Source organism: Tenrec ecaudatus, chromosome 18 (genome assembly GCF_050624435.1).
Source record: "Tenrec ecaudatus isolate mTenEca1 chromosome 18, mTenEca1.hap1, whole genome shotgun sequence".
In the NCBI taxonomy this organism is placed as follows: Eukaryota; Metazoa; Chordata; class Mammalia; order Afrosoricida; family Tenrecidae; genus Tenrec; species Tenrec ecaudatus.
The window spans coordinates 48,356,503-48,380,695 of NC_134547.1; the positions used below are offsets into that span (position 1 = coordinate 48,356,503).

A 24,193-nucleotide genomic window follows, 5' to 3' on the forward strand; every position below is an offset into this window, starting at 1 on the left:
GTGGTGTGCACTTGGAGGTTGTCCAGGAGATCAGGAGTTCAGAGGGCAGGCTGGAGGCCAGGCTGCTCTTATGCGTGGCCGGGCTGGCCTCCTGCCAGGCTGCCAAGCCCCCACCCAGCGTGCTTCCCGCTCTGCCAGTCAGCACCGGCTCCTGTCCGGCCTCTCCTTCAGGAAAGGGCAGTTGCCGGCCGCCTGGCCTGGTGGTGGAGGCAGCATCTGGCCCACTGCGGCGACCAGACGCTGGCATCTGAGACAACTTCAGGGAGAGCCACCCCAGACAAGTGACAGACGGAGAGTGAGCGAGTGCAGGGGTGCCCCAGCCTGCGTGTGGGCAACCTGGCACCTGTCTGCCGGATGAGGTGAGGCTCGGGTCCCCCCCAAGCTGGGCGCTGAGTCACGGGCATCCCCCAGGGCCAGTGCCTCCATGCTCTGTCGCTGCCTCCAGGTTCTCAGCCCTGGCCTCCTCAGAGAAGCCATGAGTCATATGGAATCGTCATCCCGGGCCCCAGGAGAAGGGAGGGACCAAGCACAGTCACACCCCCCTCCCCACCTCGAGGGAGGGACCAAGCCCCAACTGCTCTCCGGCTCCTCCCAGGCTCGGCTGGCTCCGCACTGGCTGCCTTGCCTGCTGCAGGAGAAGCTCCGAGGAGCCTCCACGCCTCCACGCTAAACCGGCTCCCGTGGCAGCAGGACCAGGGGACTTGCTGGTTAAGCCTTCAGGGGGATCCCAGAAGGTGGGACAGCCCCCTGGCCTCATGCAGGACTCTCCACCTGGCGTCAGGTACCAACGGGCGGAGGGCTGAAAAGCAGGAAGGAGGAGGTGGGGACCGAGTGTGAGTGTGTGACTGATGATCAGAGAGGAGAGGTGGTGAAATGGGGAACTGGAGGTGGGTGGGGAGCCTGGGGGTTATAGGAAGGGTCCTGGCTGTGCTGTGGGTTAGGCACTGGGCAGCTGGCCTCAGGGCCGAGGGTTCAAACCCACCCCTCTGCTCTATGGGAGCAAGATGAGGCATCCTGCACGCACTATCCGGGGTGGATACAAGTTGGGACTGATTTGATGGCAATGGGCTGGTTGGTCGTCAGGGCCATATTGGGGGGATTGAGCCAGGTGGGGGTTGCTGGGGTGAGAGGTGGAGGACACACGCTAGAGATGCCAGGACGGAGTTCTGGGTCTATCAGGAGCGGGACCATGCGGAACCACCAGTTGTTAACCTGGGAAAAAGCTGCTCGGAGGGGTACAGTGCAGTAAGCGGGGGTCTGCCCTCTGGGGTGTGAGATAACTGTCCACTCTTACCCCCCTGGACAGAGGCACTGCGAGGGCAGGCGGCTGGCTCGAGATCACACAGCAAGTCCAGGGATGAAGGAGGGGTCTAGAGAGATGGAGTTGGCTCCAACCTTGGGAGGAGCAGTCCTCCTGAGGGAGGCCTCCTTGTGCCTGGCTGGGGCCGAGCGTGCCCGGCAGGTCTGGGCAGGTGACCCGTGGAGTGGAAGCAAGTGCAGGAAACCCAGGGCAGATTGGTGGGGAAGCAGACTCTGGGGTCAGCAAGTCTCCTGCCAATTACCCACCAGACCTCAGGACTCCCCCCTGCTGGAGACTGATAGAACCTGTTCACCGCATGCCAACACTGTGCCCACCCTAGTCCACCAATGTCCCTGTGCCGCCCCCCACCCCCAGCTTCCTTTGATGGGGTAGTCTTCCAAAGTCTTATGGGGGAGTGAGTCAGGGGCAGGACTGTCCCTCTCACTCCGGAGCAGCTCTGACCTGAGGCTGGGAGTTTTTGTGCCTCCTTCACAAGGTCAAGGAAGTGAGTCATATCAACATTTATGAGCACCTACTGTATGCCCAGCACCGGCCCTTGGAACTAGAGGGCAGCCCAGACCCAGAGTCATACCCCCCACCTCCTCCCTGCAGGGCGCCCCAAGAGCAGAGGTTGGTTTCTGGAGGGCAGGGTCTGACTCCCTGAGAACAACATCTCTGGTTGGGAGAGGGATCAATGGCTGGGTCGGTTCTCAGTGTCCTGGCCAGGAGTGGTGGTGGTGGTGGTGGTGGTGGTGGCGGCGGCGGCTCCTGTCAATGCCACGCCTTTCCTCAATCCAGAGACTCCTGGTACAACCCCCTTGGCCATGGCATTGCTGTAGCCACCTTGACCCTCTCTCTGGGCCTGTTGCTCGGTGATGAGATGGGTGTATGTGAGTGACACCAGCTACCCTGCCCCCCGTGGTCCAGGGACGCAGTTCTGAGAGGGACCCCTTGTGGGTGAGCTCGCCCCAGTCGCTGTCTGTGAGGGAGAGGGCCCTGCCAGGCAGTCTGCCCTGCTATTGCTGACTTCCTTGCGTGCCCTGGACATAACACCCCACCCAGTCAAGACACAAACAAACAGGACAGTTAAGGTGCTAATGGAGCAGAGGCCTGGCAGAGCCTGAGGAAGCTGTCTGAGACATTTAGGCAGGGCTTGGAGAAAGGTGGGGGCACCGGGACAGGGTGGGGAGTGAATAGGAGGTGGGAGTGAGAGCCAGGCTTCTAGGAAGGGGGTCAAGGAGGCAAGGAGTGGGGCAGGGGCTGGACGGGCTGTCCCATCTCTGTCTAGTGTTGGCTAGCCCTAGCCTGAGGCACCTTCAGAGGCAGGTAAGGGAGGAAGGCAGGGAGGGGTTCCCAGAGGAAGAAACTGCCCAGTTTGGGAAGCACTGAGGATTAGGGCAGTTGGGGGTGAGTGTACTGGGGACCGGGCAGAGGCCACCTACTGGCATTGAGCACCAGGCTGGCATGTCTTGCTTGCTTTGCAGTGGAATGGTTGCTGGAGGACAGCAGCCAGGCCAGGTGGGTACTGAGGGTGCAAGTTGGTGACGTGTGCTGGCTTAGCTGAACTGGCCTGGGGCTGCTGGCTTTGAGGGTCCTGAGGGCCATTGGGAGTTGTGGGGGGCAGAGTCTGGGTGTTGAGTTGGGAGGGAGGGGGAGGGGATGGCTTTCCTCGCAGAGACATGGCATGACCCAGGCTGGAGATGGGCGAGGCAGGGACAGCAGCACGTGGAGGCCACTGCTACCTTCTAGCAGGTGGCTCCAGCCGTGGGCAGTCAAGTACGGGTGGGGCGTGACATGCTGTATCAGACTGTTGTGTGGCGGGTGTGAGGCCATGGGGAGGTGGTGGGGACATCTGGGGCTGGAGGGAGGCGGAAAGAGTGGCAATGCAGCCTATAGCCCTGCACTGCCCACCTCTGTCCTGACTGTGCCCTAGCAAGGCCCCCCTTCTTGGGGATGGTCATGTGCATGGACACGCCTTCTGACTCACAGCAGATGGGGCATCACGTGAGCACACCACAGCCAAGGGGGCCAGGACCCCAGGGAGCAGGCAGATGGCAAAGGGGGGGCATCACAAAGGGCCCTCTGAGATAGGGGAGGCAGGGCCAGCCAGCCTCAGCCACCGTGGCCTGTCTGCTCTACTGGGCCGAGACCTTGGCACCCCTCCAGTGGCCAGCATCATGCCTCATCTGGGGGCGGTCCTTGTGGTCCTGGGCTGCTAGGAAAGGGGTGAGGCACGAGGGTTGGCAGACAAGTTTTCTGCCCGCTGCCCGGGTGCTGCCTGCCCTGGAACAAAGTGGACTGAGACGCCTTCCCAGACTCTTTAAGGCCCAAAGTCCTGGTTCCCTCACAGCCTGGGCAGAGCCCTTTCTTCCTATCTCGCTGTGCAGCCTTGGGCATGTGCCGCCGTCTCCCCATCTGTGAGAAGTGGGTACCCACAGGACCTTGAGGAGCCCTGGTGGCCCAGTGGGCAAGTCCATGACTGAAAGCTTGGTGGGTCAAACCCACCAGTCACACCCAGAAGTGAGCTGAGGCAGCCTCCCTCTAAAGATGGCCACCTCAGAGGCACTGTAGGGTAGTTTGCTCTGTCCCACAGGGTGGCCATGGGTGGGAATGGATCCAACGGCCAGAGGGTTTTTTAATCTAAACCCTCAGGCGCTGGTGGTGCACAGGCTACTAACAAACGTGGTCATTGGCTGAGTGGCACTGAGTTGGAATCGGCCTGACCTCGATAGGTTGGGCTTGATTTTGGGGGTCGGACCTGTTTCTGGGGATCAGGGTGAGGACTGAGGGTGTTCACTTAGGAAAAAATAAACCAGACTGCTATCAAGACAATTCAGACTCATAGCGACCCTAGAGGGCAGAGTCTGTCTGTCCATGTCCGTTTCTGAGACTGTAATGCAATGGGAGTAGAAAACCTTGTCTTCTTCCTGGTTGGTGGTTTTGAGCGGCTGACCTTGCAGCCCAACTTGTAACCTACTAGGAGAACAGGGTGCCCAGAAAAGAGTGACCGGCCCCTGTGAGTGCTACACAGACAGGCAGACAGACACGAACAGCAGCAGCAGCACTGAGTCGACTTCGAGGCATGGTGGTCCCATTTGCATCAAGGTCAAGCTGTCCTTGGCTGTTTTGCAGGAGTGGAGTACCAGGTGTTTCTCCGGAGGCACCTCTGGCTGGACCCGAACCTCCAGCCCTGTAGTTGACATGTGAGCACCGTTAAGCTCTGTGTGGCAGCCTTTGGGCTGCCTCTCCCGCTGTGTGGCTAGGGAGACACACTATCTCTTGACACCATCTGGAAGCCCCTTTTCCAGCCCCTGGGAGATATGGGGGGCACTGGGCACTTATCCCTACCCCTCCCCAGCCTGACCACTCTGGAGGGGAGCACTCCTGTGGTGGTGGCAGGTCCTGGGTGCCACCGGCTTGGGCTCAGGCCATCTCTGTGTACTGGCAGTTTGCTGTTCCTGGAATGTTGGGGAGAGAAAGCCTGGTGAGGGGCCGGTGGGGGCATGGGGAGACAAGCCTCTCTGTCTAAGTGGGAGATGGCCTGGCCCGGGGGTGGGGACCTTGTTGTCCAAGAGCCTTTCCAGGGTCCTGTCCTCTGAAAGACAGGCAGTTCTGAGGCTCCTCAGTCTCTGGCCCACTCAGCGGGCTCCCAAGCAAACCACGACAGCCTGGTGTGTGTTAGCATGAGAGGAGGGCTGTGTTCTGTAGGTCACATTCCCAATGATCGGTTTTTGGAAGTGGATCGCCCGGCCTTTCTCCCTCTGCACCTGGGGGTGGACTTCCAACCCCACCCTTTCGTTTAGCAGCCGGCAGCATTCATACCATTTGGAGCCCCGCGAGTAGGAGGAGGAGGAGGAGGTAGAGGAAGAGAAGGAGGAGGTGGAGGAGGAAGAAAATGGGTTGGGTGGGGCTTGGCCTCCGCTGACAAAGGTGGAAACCTCTCTGGGCCTCAGTTTCCCATCTTGTTAGATGGCAAAACAAGTGTCCCCCTGACAGCGCTGCTGTGGAACCGAGGGCCACCGTGGTTGTAAAGCGCGCTTCTGTACAATGTGAGAGGGGCCCTCCGTCGTCCGTGGCCCCAGCTGAGGATGAGGAACTAACTCCCCAGGTACCGGGCAGGATTAGAGGGAGCCAGATCCCTGAGCAATCCCAGTCTCTAGGCCTCATTACATGGGGTGTCAAGTGGGGAGGGTGGGACCTACCTAAAACAGATCAGGACTGCAGACTCAAGGCTAAGGGGCTACTTGGTACTGTGTCAGTCCCAGCGCCCTTACACTTGAGGTGAGATGGGCGGCCACCAGGCTGCAGCAATGGGCTGGGACATAACCACTGGGAGAAGGGGACCGGCCTGGCGGAGCTCTGGTCTGTAGCACGCAGGGCCATGAGTTGCAGCTCACTGACCCCAGCAAAGACACTCACTGAGGCTCACTGAGGCTCCCGCCATCTCCAGCGCCCAGGACCGGCCTTGGCACACCCTAGGCGCTGTAGTCATTTTCTTGGGAGCTGTCCATCCGTTTTCTTGGGTATGGCATGGAGTTGTTCTCCTGCAGCACTGGCCCCGCCCTCCTATGACGTCACCGGAAACTCGCCAATTCCCAGGGGAGCGCCGCAAGCGGGCTGCACAAGGGACACACCGGTGGCCCATGGGGGATTGGTCATCTGGTCTGGGCGCCTGTCCAACTGGGAAAATTCCTAGGCTGCCTGAGACACCCCGTGCCCCTGCCCCGCCCCCTCCTCCTGAGACCTGGGGCCTGCCCTGCTGGGGCACTGTCCTGGGCCTGCGGGGGCTGCCTGGGTTTGAGTTCTGCAGGCAGCTGTCTGTGGTCACTCCCCAGCTGGAGCGGAGGTCCCTGGGCTGCTAGAGGCATGGCCATGGGGCTGGCCCTCAGGGTGCGGCTGCCCCTGGGTCTCCGGCCATGTGGCGCGGAGACACCTGCTCAGAACCACCTACTGTGGTGACAAGTGTTAAGGGGGACCCTGGGGAGCCAGCTGGGGGGCCGAGTCACACTCGGCCACTGCCCTGACCTCTGCCCCTTAGCTGTGTCATTGTCTGTGCACGTGTCATGACCCAGAGCCCCTGCCCACAAAGATCCTGCTCACACCTGGCTTGCGGCTCAGATGGCACCCAGATGAGGCAGCAGATGAGCCCTCTGGGCTCAGAAGTGAGGACTTGAACCGGGACCGCAGCCTCCGGCAGGCTCCCGGCTGTTCTCAGTGGAGGTAGAGAGCCCCCCAGATGGCCAGGGCAGTGGTAGCAGACACGTGAGTTCTCTCTAGCTGCTTCCAGCCCCAAGCTTTTCTGGTTGGGGGGAAGAGGACAGCCCACGGTCCATGTCCGCCCCAGCCCTGAAGTCTTTGAGTGGCTGGTAGATCATGGTAGGGCGCTAGGCAGTGCTGTGGGCGGGTGGCCCGTTCACCCAGGACCTTGTCCGTCACCTGCCTGAGCCCCACGCCTGGAACCATCCAGAAGCTCTGAGCTGGTGGGTGCTCTGGATGGCGTGAGGGACCTGGTGCATTGCTGTGGGAGCTGCCACTGGGGACAGGAAGGGTAGAGGGCCTGTCTCCCAAAGCACCAGGCAGCTGGCTTGAGCCTGGCCTGGGTGTTCCTGATCCCGGCCTTCCCGTCACACACCTCTGCAGGTGACGCCACTGTGCTAGGGTGTGGGCACCGGAGGGCCAGGAAGGAATCCTAGGTGCTGAGCTTCCAGCTGTGCCCTCTCTGGGGGACATCTGCTCTGCACACCCCTGGCCCTGTGGGGAGGCTCTGTTCTGCAGCTGGGGGCTCAGGCTGCCCGAGCCTGGTGTTGGACTGAGGGGAGGGGAAGCCGGCAGCACCCAGCTTAGCGGGAAGGCGGTGGCCAGCCCCTCTGCAGACACTGTGGCCTGATGTCAGTGTACCTGGGCACCCACCTGGGCTTGGGAAACTGTGGCAGAACCTGCAGACGCTGCTGTCCAGGGAGGAGGCCCCTGGGGCTGCTTACAGGAGCCTGTGAGGGTAGGGACCAGGGTAGCCTGGCCCTTATTCCTGAGTTCTGTAGAGTGGCCAGCTCTTACTTGCAGGATGTAGCAACTCCGGCGTGGAGGTAGGGCAGCTATGCAGAGGAATTGTGTCACCAGTGGCCAGAAGATGGGTAGAGCTAGGCTCCAATCCACTTGCTCTCCCTGGGGGGCCTGGGGGCATACGCTGTAAAATGAGGAGAGGGCCACCCATCTGGTAGGGCGGCTGTGTGGGTTGTGGAGAACACTTCCTGGGGCCCTGGGCCCCCTTTCCTGCCCCGACTCCCTGCAGAGAGCCCTCCTGGAGGTCAGGGGGAATCGGGGTTGCAGCAATGGGAAAACCCACCCCTCAGCCTCTCAGCCTGGCCCATGGCAGCTGGCCTCTGAGACCTGTGCGTACGTTCATTTTGCCTTTACAGAGGTTCCCAGCCGTGGGCTCTCGGGCTTTGGACAGCCTCTCCACCAGCACCCCGTTGGCTGTAAAGGCGTGCTGTCGCTGTGCTGGGGAAAGGCCGGCCGGCTGGCCATTGTCCTGTAGGATTTCTCAGCTCCTTGGCCAAGCGGAAAGGCAGTGGACTCTCAAGGTCAGAAAATCCTGGGGCAGTTCTACTCTGTCCTCTTGTGTCCCTGTGAGTCAGAAAGGACACGGTGCTGAGTTCTGTCATCCACCTCCGTTCTTAGACTTGAAAGTCCCGTCCAGTCCCTGCTCTCAAGCTGTGTGGTCACAGGAGCTCCTTTCTAGACAAGCCCCCAGGAGAGTTGGGCGGGGACCGCAAGCGGCCAGAGACTGGGCAGTTGGCATGACTCCGTACTGGGGACCCTGAGTGGCACCTTTGCATTGGAATCAAGCATTAGTAACTGGTTCCTGTGAGGAAGAGGCTGGCGTCTGCCTGGCCAGGGTTAGAGTCCAGCTCTGTCTCCTCCCGCCTCCTTTCTGGCAAATCCTTACTGAGCATTTTCTATGCACAAGGCCCCGTGTTAAGTGCTAGAGACACAAGACAGACGAGAGCCAACGGAGCAATGGGTCCCCAGGAAGGAACTGGCAAGACCGTTCCAAGCAGTGCTGAGTGCTGAGAAGACAGTGACCAGCCGACTGGGAAGGCAGTGGCTGATGGAGCTTAGCTCTGATCAGATCATCCGGAGAAGCCTTCCTAGGGGGTGGACATTGGTGTGAAGGTATGGGAGGGAGCCAGTCAAGAGAGGGGTCCTGGAAAGAATGTGCCGTGTTGTGGACAAGCATGTGCAAAGGCCCTGAGGTGGGGCTGAGGCCAGAGGGGCTGACCGTGTGAGTGCCGGGAAGGGATGGGGTGGGAGTGGGACGGTGGGAGGAGTGGAGAGAAGTCACTCACTCTTTATACTAGCTGTCCTGCTCCTCCGTGCCTCAGCTGTCTGCCTTTTATAACACACCTTATCATTTTTGTTCCCGGTCCTCCCCGGCCCCGTTTTGGAACCCCGGTGGCTTATATGTTGGTCTGCTAGCCACCAGGTCAGCGGTTTGAACCCACCAGTGGCTTTGCAAGAGAAGGATGAGGCTTTCTGCTCAGAACATATCTGGGGTAGTTCTACTCTGTCCTGTGGACCCTGTGAGTCAGAATTGACTCGGTTCTGGGTTTTTTCGGTCACTGCCATCCTGGAGACATTGGCAATTCAGTGATGGAATACTAGCCTTCCCCACAGAGACCGGGCTCCTCCTTGGTGATTTCACCTGAGGCTCACCCACCTGTCAGTGGAGGCCTAAGCATGCTGAGATGTTGCAAGGCTAGAATGGCTGAAAGGCCTGGCTATCCATTCCCCAGCATCGGTCATATGGGTCACAACAGTCTGATCCACAACCCATCGTGGAGACAGGCCAGAACCAGGGAGAGCTCAGTCAGTCAGACCTGGGGGTGCTGAGTTAGCAACCAGAACCTTAACTCTCATCTTTCTTCTGTGAAGCAGCTGGTGGATTCGAACTACCAACCTTGCAGCTAGCAGTCCCCACCCTTGTAGCGATCCCTGTGGATTTCTGAGACTGTAACTCTTTATGGGAAGAGAAAGTCTCATCTTTCTCCCTCTGAGAGGCTGGTGGTTTTGAACTGCTGATCTTGCAGTTAGCAACCCTGCGTATCTCCGTGGGAAGACTGAGCACAGACTGTGAGTCTATTTGCAGAGACTTGGTTCTGGGCTCGGTGAGCTCTTGCAGCGCCTTTTCATGATTCCAGCGGGTGGCTGGGCTGCGGAAGCCCTGGAAGCCCTCCGCTGCTGTGCCTCTGGTTCTCGGGGCTGTGGCTTTTGCAAGGGGGTGTGCTCCCGCTCCCGGCAGCAATTGAGTACTGAACACCTACAGAATCCCAGGGCCCCGCCTCCCTCCCTGAGCCCACAGTGCTGCCTTCTCAGGCCCAGCAGCCTGTGTCCTTTCCGGGCACAGCAGCATCCACTGAGAACAGGAGCCCCTTTCTTTGCTTGCTTTTCCTCTTCCTCCTGGCCAAAAATAGCGCCTGAATGGGGCTCCATGGGGTGGGGTGGGGGGGTTAGGCGCGGGAGTCTCAGAGAGACAATGGCAGTCCTGGAGCAGCTGAGCTAAGCCTCCTGGCCCCAGCCCACCAATCAGGGGCGGGGGGGGGCGGGGGGGGTCACATGGCCCAAGCCCTCTATGCCAGAAAGTGTTCCCCACCACCTCTGTCCACTTGGAGTGTGACCACTAGAGACAGCCCCCCACCACACACACACACACACACACACACACACACACACTTGCTCTGGGAAACGGTTCCAAGCTGCCTTGTGGAGACCCCCGGCCACCCACCCTGCCTCCCCATCTGCTAATCGTCTAGAGCTGAGGGCCGGGGGGGGGGGGGGGCGGGGGGGGGTTGGGGTGTGTGTGTGTGTGTGTGTGTGTGTGTTTGCCAAACTCATGGCTCTCTGCCATGCCCTGCCTGGCACACAATGCCCTCCCTCCCTCCACCCCACCCCCCAAAAAAAGCTTTGATATCATTTTCCTTTTGACTCATTCTGAACATTTGTCAGAGGTATGAGCCTTCTTGAGGAGCAAGCTCCTTGTCTCTGGAGATGATCCGACAAAGTTTAGCTGTGCATGGATGGGGCTGGGGCAGGGAGGCATTGGATATTGCGGGCTGCACAGCTCCAAGGAAGTCTGGGCTGGAATTCTTTTTTTTTTTCCTTAAAAGTATTTCTTTTCTTTTTTTAAGAATCATATTATTGGGGACTCATACAACTCTTATCACAATCCATACATACATCAATTGTATAAGGCACATCTGTACATTTGTCATGCTCATCATTCTCAAAATATTTACTCTTCACATAAGCCCCTGGCATCAGCTCCTCATTTTCCCCCCACTCTCCCTGCTCCCCCCTCCCTCATGAACCCTTGATAATCTATAAATTATTATTTTGTCATATCTTACTCTGTCCGACATCTACCTTCACCCACTTTTCTGTTATCCGTCCCCCAGGGAGGAGGTTATATGGAGATCCTTATAATTGGTTCCCCCTCTCTACTGCACCCACCCCCACTGCACCCCCCACTCCACCCCCCTCCCCATATTGCCGCTCTCACCACTGGTCCTGAAGGGATCATCCATCCTGGATTCCCTGTGTTTCCAGTTCCTATCTGTACCAGTGTACATCTTCTGGTCTAGCCAGATTTGTAAGGTAGAATTGGGATCATGAGAGTGGGGCCATGGGGGAGGAAGCATTTATAAACTAGAGGAAAGTTGTATGTTTCATCATTGCTACACTGCACCCTGACTGGCTCCTCTTCTCCCTGAGACCCTTCCGTAGGGGATGTCCAGTTACCTACAGAAGGACTGTGGGTCCCCACTCCGCACTCCCCCTCATTCACAATTTTTTTTTCTTTGATGCCTGATACCTGATCCCTGTGACACCTCATGATCACACAGGTTGGTGTGCTTCTTCCATGTGGACTTTGTTGCTTCTAAGCTAGATAGCCTGGACTGGAATTCTATACCCTCCTCCTCCACCAGGAACCCTGGTGGAGTACTAGTGGACTGGGCACTGAGCGACTAACTGCAAGGTCCACCGTTCAAAGCCACCAGTTGCTCCTTGGGAGAAAGGCAAGGTTTTCTACTCCCCCGAGAGTTAGAATCTTGGAAACTCTCCGGCAGAGCTACTGTGTTCTACAGGGTTGCTATGAGTTGGAATTAGCGAGCGCTTCTAAACTAAGTGGGGGGCCTTGGGCAGGTCACAGCACTGCCCTGAGCACTGCTTCCTCAGCTGTGAAATGGGTCCGACAAGCCCGACTTTGCCCCATGGGGGAAATGGCTCTTTCCCCTTCCTGCAGTACCTGCGCATAGCAGAGGTTCTAGAAGCTTTGACTCTCAGACAGAGAATGGAGTCAGCCACTGGGCCTCCAGGGATCCCTGGGAGAAGGCTCATGAAAAACCCTGGTGCGTCCCCTGGGTGGATAGTAGCAATCTGGGTGGGCTTCCTGGAAGAGGCAGGCCGCTAGTTGTTTTCAGGAAGTACTGCACACATTCGGGGCTCCACCAAGGAGCGAGTGACTGGGACCTGGGGTGGAGTCCAGCCTGGCTTGATGTGAAGGCCAGGGGCCACATCCCGCTGCCTACACACAGGTGCGCTAGGGCCGTCCCAGGAGCGGGCCCTCTGCCTTCGAAACAGACTTGGATGGATTGAAAGTCTCTGGTGACCGGCTGGCAGGTCCATGGAAAACTCCCTGTTTCTGGAGAAATTCGAAGCACAGAGCTTCTGACTCCCTGCAGGGGAGCCGCCCCGCCCCCCTTCACCCCTGCCCACTTCACCCCTGTCCACCCCCCCGCCCTCCCCCAGGCGAGCTCCTGCCGGTCGGGCAGACTCAAAGGTGGGGAATTTGGGTGCCAGATGAATTGGAAGTCCTGCACAGTACTGGGTTGGGGCGCAGTGACGTAGGCCCAGCAGCTGCCAACGGTTGCCAGGGAAACGGTTGCCAGGGGCTGCAGTCACCTGCGCCCCTTCTCCCCACTGGCTGCTGGGCTTGCCCGCTGCCCCCATTGTCTGAAGCTCCAGCGAGGGGGCGGGAGGCGGGATACCCTAACTTCAGAGCCTCTGCCTTCTGGACCCGGGAGGAAACAGCCACCGTCCCCTGGAGAGCCTGGGTCCAGCATTGGCTCCCTTGGTGCCAGTCTGCATACGTGCGCGCGCGCCTGTGTGCTCTAGGGGTGTGTGTGCGCCTCACCCATGCAGGTAGGATGCCCCCTCTGCCTTCCCTGGTCTCCCACCATCTCTGCTCTGCCCCTCTCCCAGCCCCCTCCCGTTTTGCTCTCGCCCTCCCCCACCCCACTTCATGGACTTCTTTTCTCCCCTTTCTCTGCTTCCTCCTCTTCTCCACTTCCCCCTACCCTTTTCTTTCTCCCCTCCTCCCTCGCTCCCTCCTCCCCCTCTCCTCCCCACTCCCCCCACCTTATCTACCTACCTTATCCCCCCACCTTATCCCACCTTATCTGTGGGATGGGGCTGGGCACTGGGGAGTCACAGGCCTTCCAAGGGGCTCTCTAGGGGAATTGGCCAATGACCCACACAGCCTCTGACCTGAGAGCCTCTGAGACCCGGGAGAGGAGCGGATCAGAGCTGAGCGGAGTGGGCCCAGGGTCGGACCCAGCAGGGCTGAGAGGAAGCAGGTACAGAGGGTGAGTGGCTGGGCACCTGCAGTTCTGACGGCTTGTGCCTGGGACCCTCAGGGGAAGGGCCTTCAGTGAACCCCCAGGGGGCTGTTCAGAGGTGAAGCGGCTTCCTGTGAGTTTGAGGGAGCAGCCCTTTCTACAGGTCCAAGGGGGTGCCTTTGGAACAGAGGGCTTGACTGCTGGCTTCAAGTCCCCGGAGGGGGACGATTGGCCACAAGAAGTAGCTTGACCTCCCAGACCTCAGTTTCCTGGTGTATCCACGGTCCTCGGGTGGATGAGAACTGCTTGCACACACTGTGGGCCCACAGGCTGCGTTTTCAGAGTCCAATGGCCCTGTGATGCCTGGAGGGGTGAGCAGATGGTGTGGGGGTACACATGTTGGGGACCCTGGGTACTGGGGGATGCTTGCGCGGGGCTCTGGGGGCTCAAATCCTATCCTGAGCCCCCATTCCCTTCCCTGGAAGGGGCCTCCATGCACCATGTCTGGGGACAGGGGTCAGGGTGGCGCCAGGCTCCCCAGCTCAGCCCAGGGCCCAGCCTTAGTCAGGGCCTGGCAATACCTGCATCCCATCCAGTCCTCAGCCAAGGCTCTGGGTGTGGAGGAGGAGGGCTCAGGCCGACCTTGGCCATGCCCCGGCTCCCACATTCCAAAGATGGGTGCGCTATCAGACACAGGGAGGTAACGGCTGACCTGGGGTCTGGCCTTGGCACAGTGGGGACAGACGGAGAAAGGGGAACTGCTGCCAGACAGCTGAGGTCCAGCCTGTGGCTTCAGAGGAAGGAGGCTGACGGAGGAGGCTGTCGCTGTCCTTTCCGTTCTTGCCGCCTGACCACAGGTAAGTTCTGTCCTCCCCTGGGGCGCCCTGAGCTTGCTCTGCTGGGACAGGATCCTGGAAAAGGCAGGCAGGGGGCACCCACTCATGGGAGGAGAGGCCCAAAGGTCCCAGGACTAGTTGGCCATAGAGCTGGCCTTGGACCTGTGGCCCTGACTGGGTCACCTGCCCAACGCGTTGTGGGAGTCTGCACATCCAGGTACATCCTGACTGTTCTGTCTGTATCTGACTTCATCCTCTGGGAGGGCTGGCTGTGGCTGCGGCTCCACCTTGGCCTCTGTCTGGTTGCTGGCCAGGCACCTGCAGCACAGGCTGGCCTCAGAGCCCCTGGGCTACTCATAAAAAGCCCCGATGCCTGCCCCCTGCCCCTTCAGGGCAGCTAGAGGCTGCTGGCTGGTACCCTGCTCACCCTTCTCTTTCAGCTCTGTGTCTCCTCTCCTGTTAGTTCCAACAGCCTCGGCTCCCGCCAGTTCTTGGATCTTCATCTCTCCCCGGCCCCCCAACATCCTGAATGTCCCAGCTGCTTGGGACAAGGCTGAGGGCCCAGCTGGCCCTACTTGACATTAATGGTGTGGCTGACTTGGGGATGGTTCTGACTGTCCCTTCCCCCAAGGGCTGTAGGCAGAGGGAGGTGGCCGGGCTGAATCTGCTCCAGGCTCCCCACAGCAGGTGCCAGTGATGGTGAAAGTGGAGACGGTGTGTGCCTGGGGGACACGGCAGGGTTGGGTGGCTCACCGCAGGCCGGCTAATGGCCTCTGGGACCACCCAGAGGTGGGACGGAGCGATGGAGTAGAGAAGGGGACTGGCAGGCTTCAGATCCCAGGCTTTGTGTGGTTTCTTGATGATGTTCTTGGGGCGACAGACTCCATTGTTGTGCAGTGCTGGGGTCAGCAGGCTTCTTCCTGCAGGACTTCTCAGCACAGTTGATATACTGTCGAGAGTCTCAGTCATGCAGCCTGCCTTCCTCAGAGCTGGGGACACCAGTGCTCTCATCCAGGTGGGACCCAGTGGGTCGTAGTGACCAGAAGCACCCCTGCTGCATGCTAGGCAGGTCTGGGAGAGGCAGGTCTGAGCCTTGAGTCCTGTGTGCCCACTGCACTCAGTGTTCTTGCATTTGCAGGGGTGTGGATGTGACAGGGTGACCGTGAGGAATTGACTGGAGGAACTGGATCTGGGGGAGGGCTCTAGGCAATGCTGGGCACCCCTGGAGCACTTCTGATCTGGGGGCCTACTCTCCTCTGCTTGGATTCCAGGCCCCTGGTTTCTACCACATGTGCCGGCCTGCCCACCTGTGCTGTCCTGGGTGGACAGTCAGGTATGCACAGCAGAGGAGGTGGGGTCTTGAGAGCCCAGGCCCACTGCTGGCTGGGTGAGCAAACTGGCCTCTCTGGGGCCAGGTAAGCTGCAGCAGTGGGGACTCCGAGACCCTCCAGGTGGGCAGGCCCACCCCTCCCCCCCACTTCCTCCATCTCCCCGCAGGTCCAGGGCTCAGCTGGACCTGCAGCCAGGGTGGTGTCTTCGCTGGCCAGGGTGGCCCTCCAGGGGCCACGGCAGGAGCATGCCCACACCCAGCATGGCAGTGGACAAGGTCTAGGCAGTCGCAGGCTTCTGGGGCAGGCATCTCATTTCTGAAAGTTCCTGGAATCTGACCTCACTCTGCTCCCACAGTGATCTCCGAATGCTCTGTATGGCCCCCGCCAGTGGTGCTGGGGGGAGGCCAAGCACAGGCCAGCTGCGGGTATGCTGGAGTGGGCCGGGCATGACCTGGACTCCCCCACAGCTCCCCCCGCCCCCCACCACCCCGCGATCGAATGGGGCACCTGCACGTTGGTTGGCTGGGCACCTAGAGTCTCGAGGTGAGATAACTTGTAGGCAACAGTTGAGAAGTCGTTGGAAGGAGGGTTCTCTGATCCTGTCGCACCCCCCCCCCATGGAGGAAGCACCTGCAGGAGCTCTGCTCTCTGGCACACGACACAGCCCCCTGCAGCCCCCCCGCCCCGCTTAGAGCATCCTCCAGAGACCTGCCCTGCCCCCACCCTTCTCCAACCTCTTCATACTGCATCTAGGCATGCGCCCCCCAATATCACACATGTACACCCCCCACATCATGCATTTGCACATGCATCCCCCACCCCCATGCACTCCCACTCACCCTACACATACCATACATGCACATGCACACACATATCCTCCATACTATACACCCGCATGCACACGGACATCCTACACATGGACTCCCCCCATACCACACACACACAAACCACACATGCACATGCACACTTCCCTCATACCACACGCCACACATGCACACCCCTCCCCCATGCACACACCCATTTCCCCTACACACATGCAATCTTATTGCACTGGAAAATTTATCCATCCCTCCCCACCCCACCTTACCACCACCACTCTTTAAAAAGTTTATTTATTTATTTATTGCTTTAAATAATTTTATTGGGGGCTCATACAACTCTTATCACAATCCATACATCCATCCATTGGGTCAAGCACATTTGTACATTTGTTGCCATCATCATTCTCAAAACATTTGCTTTCTGCTTGAGCCCTTGGTATCAGCTCCTCATTTTCCCCCTCTCTCCCTCATGAACCCTTGATAATTTATAAATTATTATTATTTTGTCATATCATATACTGTCCGATGTCTCCCTTCCCCCACTTTTCTGTTGTCTGCCCCCCAGGGAGGTTATATGTAGATCCTTGTAATCAGTTCCCCCTTTCTATCCCATCTTCCCTCCACCCTCCCATATTGCCACTCTCACCACCACTGGTCCTGAAGGGATCATCTGTCCTGGATTTCCTGGGTTTCCAGTTCCCATCTGTACCAGTGTACATCCTCTGGTCTAGCCAGATTTGCAGGGTAGAATTGGGATCATGATAGTGGGTTTCATCATTGCTACACTGCACCCTGACTAGCTCATCTCCTCCCAGTGACCCTTCTGTAAGCAGATGTTCAGTTACCTACAGATGGGCTTTGGATCTCCAATCTGCACTCCCCCTCATTCACAATGATATAATTTTTTGTTCTTTGATGCCTGATACCCGATCCCTTCAACACCTCTTGATCACACAGGCTGGTGTGTTTCTTCCATGTGTTCTTTGTTGCTTCTCAGCTAGACTTGTTAACCTTCAAGCCTTTAAGATCCCAGACACTGTATCTTTTGACAGCCGGGCACCATCAGCTTTCTTCACCACAGTTTCTTATGGGAAGGTGAGCATCATGGAACGCCAGTTTAATAGAACAAAGTGTCCCTGCATTGAGGGAGTACTTGGGTGGAGGCCCAATGTCCCTAATACTAAACCTATAAACATATGCACATAGATCTATTTCCCCATCATCATTATAAATATATTTACATATGCACATGCCAGTATTTAGACCTCTATAAATGCCCTTTGCCTCCGAGTTCTTTCCTCTATTTCCTATTACTTTCCTCTTGTCCCACTATCATGCTCAGCCTTCATTTGGGTTTCAGTAATTCCTCTCAGTTACATTGCCCTTGATCAATCCCTTCCAGGCCTCTTACACCCTCCTTGCCACTGATTTTGGATCACTTGTTGTTCCCTTGGCCCTGGGTTGGTCAACACCACTTCCTTTCCCCCACCTCCCCCTCTCCCATGTCCCCTCCAGAACCGTTGGTCCCTTTGTTTTCTCCTGATTGTTTACCCAACCTATCTTATCTAGATAGACCCACAGAGATAATAATATGCACAAAAGCAAGACAGAATAAAACCAAACAATAAAAGAAAACAAACAAACAACGACAACAAAAATACCAATGACAAAAAAGAAAGAAAGAAAGAAAAGCCTGTAAATAGTTCAAGGTCTGCTTGTTGACCTTTAGGAGAGTTTTCCCGTGGAGTATGATGGGTTGCCACGCCCTGGCCCCAAAGTCTATTTTGGGACTTCCTTTCTCTGTTCCCCTTGCTGTTCTGTTGCACGCCCTGAGTGTTTTGCCTCAGTGTGGTGGGGTCAGATCGGGTGCAATTCCCACACGGTGTCTCCAGTGTTGGCCCTGTAAGGCTATGGGTCAGTGAGGGATATCGAGTCTCATAGTGGGCCTGGCCATATGTCCTCTCTGTGCAGTGGCTGCTCTGAGCGGGCATATCGTCCTCAAGGCTTGGTGGGCCAGGATGTGCTCCACCCTCTCTTCCTCCCCCTTCATTTGCTCCCATGCACTCTGATCAGACATGTCCTCCTGCCTGAGCTGTAGCTTCAGTGCTGTCCTCTGAAGAAAATTCTTCTGGGGGGAGGGTGGCTGTCCAAGTAGTTGGGATTGGGGCCGGCCCCTCCCACCACCACTCTTAAGTCAAATTCTTCCTTCCTGAATCCTGGCCTGATCCGTGGCCCCAAGAGTGGGTGAGTCAGCAGCTCCCTCTGCTTGGAGCCCCCACTGGAGAGCGGCTGGGTAGGGGTGCAGCTGGTCAGGGGGGAGCTGAGCTGTCTCTCCCATTGAGGCTCAGTGGGGTGGAACCCCCAGGTGAACAAGGCCTGGGTCCTGCTGAAGACTCCACCCCCCTTCCAGTTCTCTCCCCCACCCAGCCCGAGAGGGACGAGGAGGAAGGGATGGAGGCCTTGGCCTGCCCTTGACCAGCTGAACAGCCTTGGCTAAGCCCCCTCCTTAGCCTTGGCACTTGTCAGTCACTCGGGCCGTGCTGCTGTTCCAGGGCTGGGAGTGGACCAGCCGCATCCAGGCCTGCAGGTGCCCCTCGGGGGATACAGCCATTAGTTAAAGTCTGGCTCCTGGGCCTGCCCTAGACTGCAGTGGACCAGCCTGTGAATCTGCATTTTAGAAACTCCCTCGCAGCCGTGGTCATCAGCTCAGATGTTGGGGGAGAAGGGAGAAGGTCAAGCTTCCTGGGTGCATCTGACTGGGGTCTCAAAAGACGAACTGGCTGGATGGCTGCTGCCATTAAGCCAGCGCCGACATGTGTCCCCCTCTTGCCCCTCTGTATGTGCCCGACCAGAGTTGGGTGCCAGAGTTGGACTCAAGGGCTGAATTTTCCTGGGTGGATCACTAGGCCTTTTTTCTAAGGCACCCCTGGGTGGTCTTGAACGTCCAGACTGTGGGTCAGCCCTTGAGGGTGCTAACTACCTGCTTGTGTTCCCACTCCGCCCTGCGAGCCCATCTCAGGGGTGGGTGGGGAAGGCATTCTGGGCACACAGCGCAGTGTGAGCCCAAGGCTGGGGGAGGGGGGGAGACGGGCATCAGTTCGGGAGTAGCTGGCAGGTCCTTTGTGAGGAAAGGGCGGGCCACCAGGCAGTTTCCCCGCTGGAGGTGTCCCCAGACTGGGAATGATTAACCAGAGCTGGCCAGTCCTGTCCACGGAACTTCCGCTCCATCCCCGGAGGAAATGGGATTTCCAGGAGCCTGTTCTGGGCCAGCGGTGACTCGGGGTCCATACAGCATGGCAGGGGAAGTGACTCAGGCCCCTGGGGGAGAAAGTGAGTGGAGGGCTCCCAGGTTCTCCTCTCACCCCTGGAGGGGGGCAGGATGAGGACTAAGGCCCGGGCCCTGGCAGCTCTGGGTGAGGATGGGGTCTCAGCTCTGACCAGCTCCAGCTGCCTCTGTTCTACTGGACACTGGGGGCCATGGTGCTGACCCCACCCACCGTGTGGGGTCAGGACTGTGTGTTCTGGGCTGTTTACGGAAACCCTGAGGGAAGGCCAGAGGCCAAGGGCGGCTGCTCAGGGCGCTCCCGGGAGCTCGGCCCCAGCCCCTTGCTCTCAGACTGGAGTCCCACACTTCCGGTGGCCCTGCTCACCTCCCCCACCCCCACATTTATCTCCTGAATCCCCAGAGCCCCCCTCCAGGGGAGTGTGTATCTCCGGGACCCCCTGCCAGCTTCGGAGTGGGTACAGGCCCGAAGGACCCTGTGTGATCCCCGACTCAGCCTTCTCCAGCCTCAGTTTTCCTGACCTGTAAAATGGGGAAGCAGTCAGACCAGCCTGACCGGGTGGCTCTGGGGTGGAATGTGATCACTGTGATGTTGCAAGAACACCTCCTTCGAAGTGACACCGGACTCTGGGAATCTCTATGGTCGGCGTGGGCGGCAGGACCTGATGGCTTGACCTGATCTGTCCAGCATTGCAGAGGCCCTGGGGCTAGGCCTTCATGGGAGGTAATGGCTCCAGGTTTTAGCCTCCAGCCCCCTCTGTCCCCAGTCAGTGTCTTGCCAGGGGCACTGACTGACCATCACGGCATGGTGGGATGGCCACGGCATGGGGGCTCTGGGGTGGGGGAGAGGGAACAGTGCCAAGTGGACCCTCCCCCGCCTGTCTGGTTGGAATCCTCTAATGCTTCCCAGTCTCCCCCCACTGTCCTCCCCTCCCCCAGCAGGTCAGACCTGGGGTTACAAGCAGGGAAGTTTTCTGGGTGGGGTTTCAACCTTCCCTTTGCTTTCTGGGAAAGGAAGTTTCATGCTTGAAGAATTTCCCCTCAAGGTGCTGGGGAGGGTGAGCTGGTACCGGGGTGGGGGTGGGGAGACAGTGGCGGGCGCAGTGGGGGCATGAGGCAGCAGTGTTTGGCTGGCAGCCAAGGGGCTTACTCTGAGCACGGCCCTGTCCTAAGCCACCACCATGAGCATTAGCTCTTCCCGTTCTCACATCCACCCCCGAGGGAGCTCGGCGGTCCTTCCTCGGGACTGAGGCCCAGAGGTAGTCAGCAACCAGCCCAAGGACACACAGCTAACTAGTGGGGGAGCCAGGGTTTGAACCCAGGCTGTTAGGATGCCGATGGAGAGGGTGGTCCACTTTGGAGCGAGGCTGAGACAGGAATTGGCAGGTGCTGGGGTCCCCCCTCTTCTCTATCTGGACCGCTCCCATGATGCCCATTCAGCCTCACTTGTGGCCTTCCCTGGATGGGGAGCTCGCTCCCCATCTCCACCTCCGTTGTCCTCATACACCAATCCCTGAGGGCTGAGGCAAGCAGATGGCCCCGCCCCTCCCTGGGCCTCTGTCCTGCTACCTTGGTGGCCAACTCTGAAGGTTAGTGAGGCAGAGAGGTGGGTGGGCCCTGACCACTTCTATCTCTGTGTACTGTGACCTCAGGATGCCACTGGTCCTGTCTGGCCTGGACCCAGACTCCATAACAGTGCAAACAAGGAGTCTGCAGGGCAGCACAGTGGCCCTGCAGAGGAAGGGCTGCCTGGAGGAGGTGGTGGACAGAGACGGCATCTGGCCAGGAGGAGAAGGGATAGAGGGGTGTGAGAGGGTTACCTGAGGTAGAGGAGGCAGTTTCACCAGGAACCAGGAGGCTTAGAGAGGAGGCTGAGTGAAAGGACTCCTCCCCAGGGAGAATCTTCCTCTTGGGGGATGGGGGGTGGGGCAGTGACACTATCAGGGCAAGTGGGGAACTGAGGCCTGAGAAACTGGGGTTTCACGGCCCTGGCTGGGCCTGCTCTAGGAAGGTGACAATGAGCTCCTGCCTGGAAACCCCTCCCTGTGATGCTGTCCACATATATGCGACGCAAAAGTCTCCTCTCCCTAGAAGCCCACCTTGGTTTCTCTCAGGCTCCTTGGTGGCCCCAGGTGACTCGCTGGTGGCCAATGTGTGCACAGCTACTTCAGGATGAGGGCATCTAGTCACCTGTGTGTGCACCCAGCTCGGGCACAGGGCGGGGTGGAAGGGGGAGGACCAGGCAGTAGGCTCCTGGGCAGGTGCCACAGTGCAGAACGCCCAGTCTCTGGAACAATCTATTAAATGGGCCAGTAAGTGGAAGCCTCTTCCAGGGCTGGAGTGAAGATTAATGCATGGGTGGGGGTGGGGAGGACAGCATAGAGGCTGGCATGACCGGCCCTTAGCTGATGGAGGTCCTGCGGGACCGAGATGCCCACTCTACGCTGGTTGGGGCGTCTGCCACTCCGCCCACCCCGCAATCAGCCTCAGCAGACTGAAGGCTGCGCAGGATCGTGGGAACTGGCACCCTCTGGTGGTCATGATAGGAAGCGCCCTTCTGGCGCCGCCAAAGAGCGCGCTGTGGGCACGTTGGGCCTTCACGTGGTCCCTCGCTGGCCGAGGAGGGCGCACGCCCCCTTAGCTGAAGAGCGAGGCCGAACAGAGGGGCCTTGGTCAGTCGGGGGACCGAGAGGGCCGGACTCTGGAGGGAGCTGAGGAAGGCTTCCTGGAGGAGGTGTCCTCCGAGCTAGGTCTCAGAGATGAGGATGGTGGAGAACAGGGAACCCGATGTCTTCGGCTACTCCTGCAGAGCTGGTGGAGGGGAGAGGTATCTCGGGTGGGAAACACCTCGGTCCTTGGCTTCGCAGGGAAAGAATTCAACCGAAGCCCGCGGGGAATCCAAGTGGATTTTTAGGATGGACAGGAGAAGTCTCAGGTTTCACACCTGGACACAGGCACCCTCGTGGGACTGCGCGCCCACACGAGAGAACTGAGGCCAGAGAGCGCGGCATAGCACCAGCGGGTGCTGGGGTGGGGGTGGTGCAGAGAATAAGAGAGAAGAGAGGTTCCGAATAGGCCTGGCACAGGGGTGTCCCCAAGCAGGCCGGGAGCGGGTACGGAGGTGAAAGTGGACCTGCCCCTGACCAGGAGTGGAGTAAAGAGAGACCCGCTTCCGGAGGCGGGAGCATGTCAAACCTCTGGCTGGTTGGTGATAGGAGTTGACCCCATTGGCTGAATTAAGCCCCCCTGAGTCTAGTTTGGACCGCCCAGGTGTATCACTCACCTGGCTCAGCGGCCTGAATTGAAGTATGCCCGGTTCAGGTGTGCGTGGGGTGTGTGTGTGTGTGTGTGTCTTCATGGGCTTCCCAATCCCCTTTATGGGGGCCTTCCCAGGCAGGAGAGGGACAAGCCCCTGTCCCTACCCAAGCTACTTAACGGAGGCAGGGTGGTGGTGTTTCTAGGTCAGCAGTTCTCAACCTGTGGGCTGTGACCCCTTTGGGAGTTGGACGACCCTTTCATAGGGGTTGCCTGATTCATAACAATAGCAATATTACAGTGCTGAAGTAGCAACGAAAATAATTTTATGGTTGGGGGTCACCACAACACGAGGAACTGTATGAAAGGGTCGTGGCATCAGGAAGGTTGAGAACCACTGCTCTAAGTGGGTCTGTGGACCGAAGACGAAATGGTCCCATCACTCCTGGGCTCAGTGGAGAAAGGCACCATGTGTACAGGGTCCTGCCGCAGTTGAGAGGTGGTGATGGGCTGTGGCCTCAGCTACTGCTGCCTTTTGGTACTTGGTCCCCTCCCCTGCAGCTCAGAGCTTGGAGAAGTTTCCACATTTACCTCCTCACCTTCTCCCTGCTGGTGCCTCCGTCCTGGGCCGGCTGCCCCTTGGCCGGGCTGGCTCTCCCACAATGCCTCTGCTAACACTTGGTCCCTTTCAGGTGGTGACTTCTCGGCGTGACTTCTAGGGGCCACGATGACCCTCTTCCTGCTGGGTGTGCTGTTCCTGGTCCCAGGTAAGACTTTCCTTGGGCTGCTGTGACCTGTCTGATGCCCCACATCTAGGACAGCTGCCAGTGCACCTGGGAGCCGCTCTGAACAGGGGTGAGCCTGCAGGCGTCATTTTTTAGCACCTTACAGGGAAGAAAGACACTCCTTTCTCCTGACCGGAGCCCTGGTGGCAGGGCGGTTACTCCCCGGACTGCAAGGTCAGCAGTTTGGAACCACCAGTCTTTCTGCTCCTCAGCGGAAAGATGAAGCTTTCTACTCCTGTAAAAAATTACTGTCTCAACCCCACAGGGGCGATTTTACCCTGCCCTGTAGCTTTGGTGTGAGTCAGGAGCTACTGGACAGCAGTGAGTGTTTATTTCTCCCAACAAAGGAGCCCTGGTGGCATCGTGGATTATATTGGGGCCTCTTACAGCTCTCATCACGACCCATACATACATTATGTTAAGCGCATTTGTGCATGTGTTGCCATCATCCATTTCAAGATATTTTCTTTCTACTTGAGCCTTTGGTATCAGCTCTTCATTTTCCCCCCTCCCTCCCTCGTGAGCCCTTGATAATTTATAAATGATTTTTATCTTCATATCTTATATTGCTGTCTCCCTTCACCCACGTTTTTGTTGTCCATCCTCCTGGGAAGGGGTTATATGCCAATCATTGTGATTGGTTTCCCCTTTCTCCTCCTCTTCCCCTCCCTCCCTCCTGGTATCTCCATTCTCATTATTGGTCCTGGGGTGGTTATATGTCCTGGAATTCCCTGTGTTGCAAGCTCTTATCTGTACCAGTGTATATGCACTGGTCTAGCCAGATGTGTAAGGTAGAATTGGGGTCATGATAGTGGGGGAGGGGAGGAAGCATTAAAGAACTGGAGGAAAATCGTATGTTTCATCGGTGCTACCCTGCACCCTGACTGGCTTGCCTCTTCCTTGTGTCCCTTCTGTATGAGGATGTCTAATTGTCTACAGATGGGCTTTAGGTCTCCATGCCCCCCTC

The 24,193-nt window shown here is 58.3% G+C and overlaps 1 protein-coding gene across 1 annotated transcript in view; it reads left to right on the top strand.

Annotated features, from left to right (window-relative positions):
- Positions 1 to 634: 634 nt before the first annotated feature.
- Positions 635 to 24,193, top strand: part of ADGRG1 (adhesion G protein-coupled receptor G1) — a 36,664-nt gene continuing 13,105 nt past the window's right edge. The window contains exons 1-2 of the mRNA XM_075537347.1: positions 635 to 781; positions 23,134 to 23,208. Coding sequence (XP_075393462.1) covers positions 23,169 to 23,208 — 40 coding nt within the window. The 5' untranslated portion in view covers positions 635 to 781; positions 23,134 to 23,168. The remainder of the gene's footprint in view (positions 782 to 23,133; positions 23,209 to 24,193) is intronic.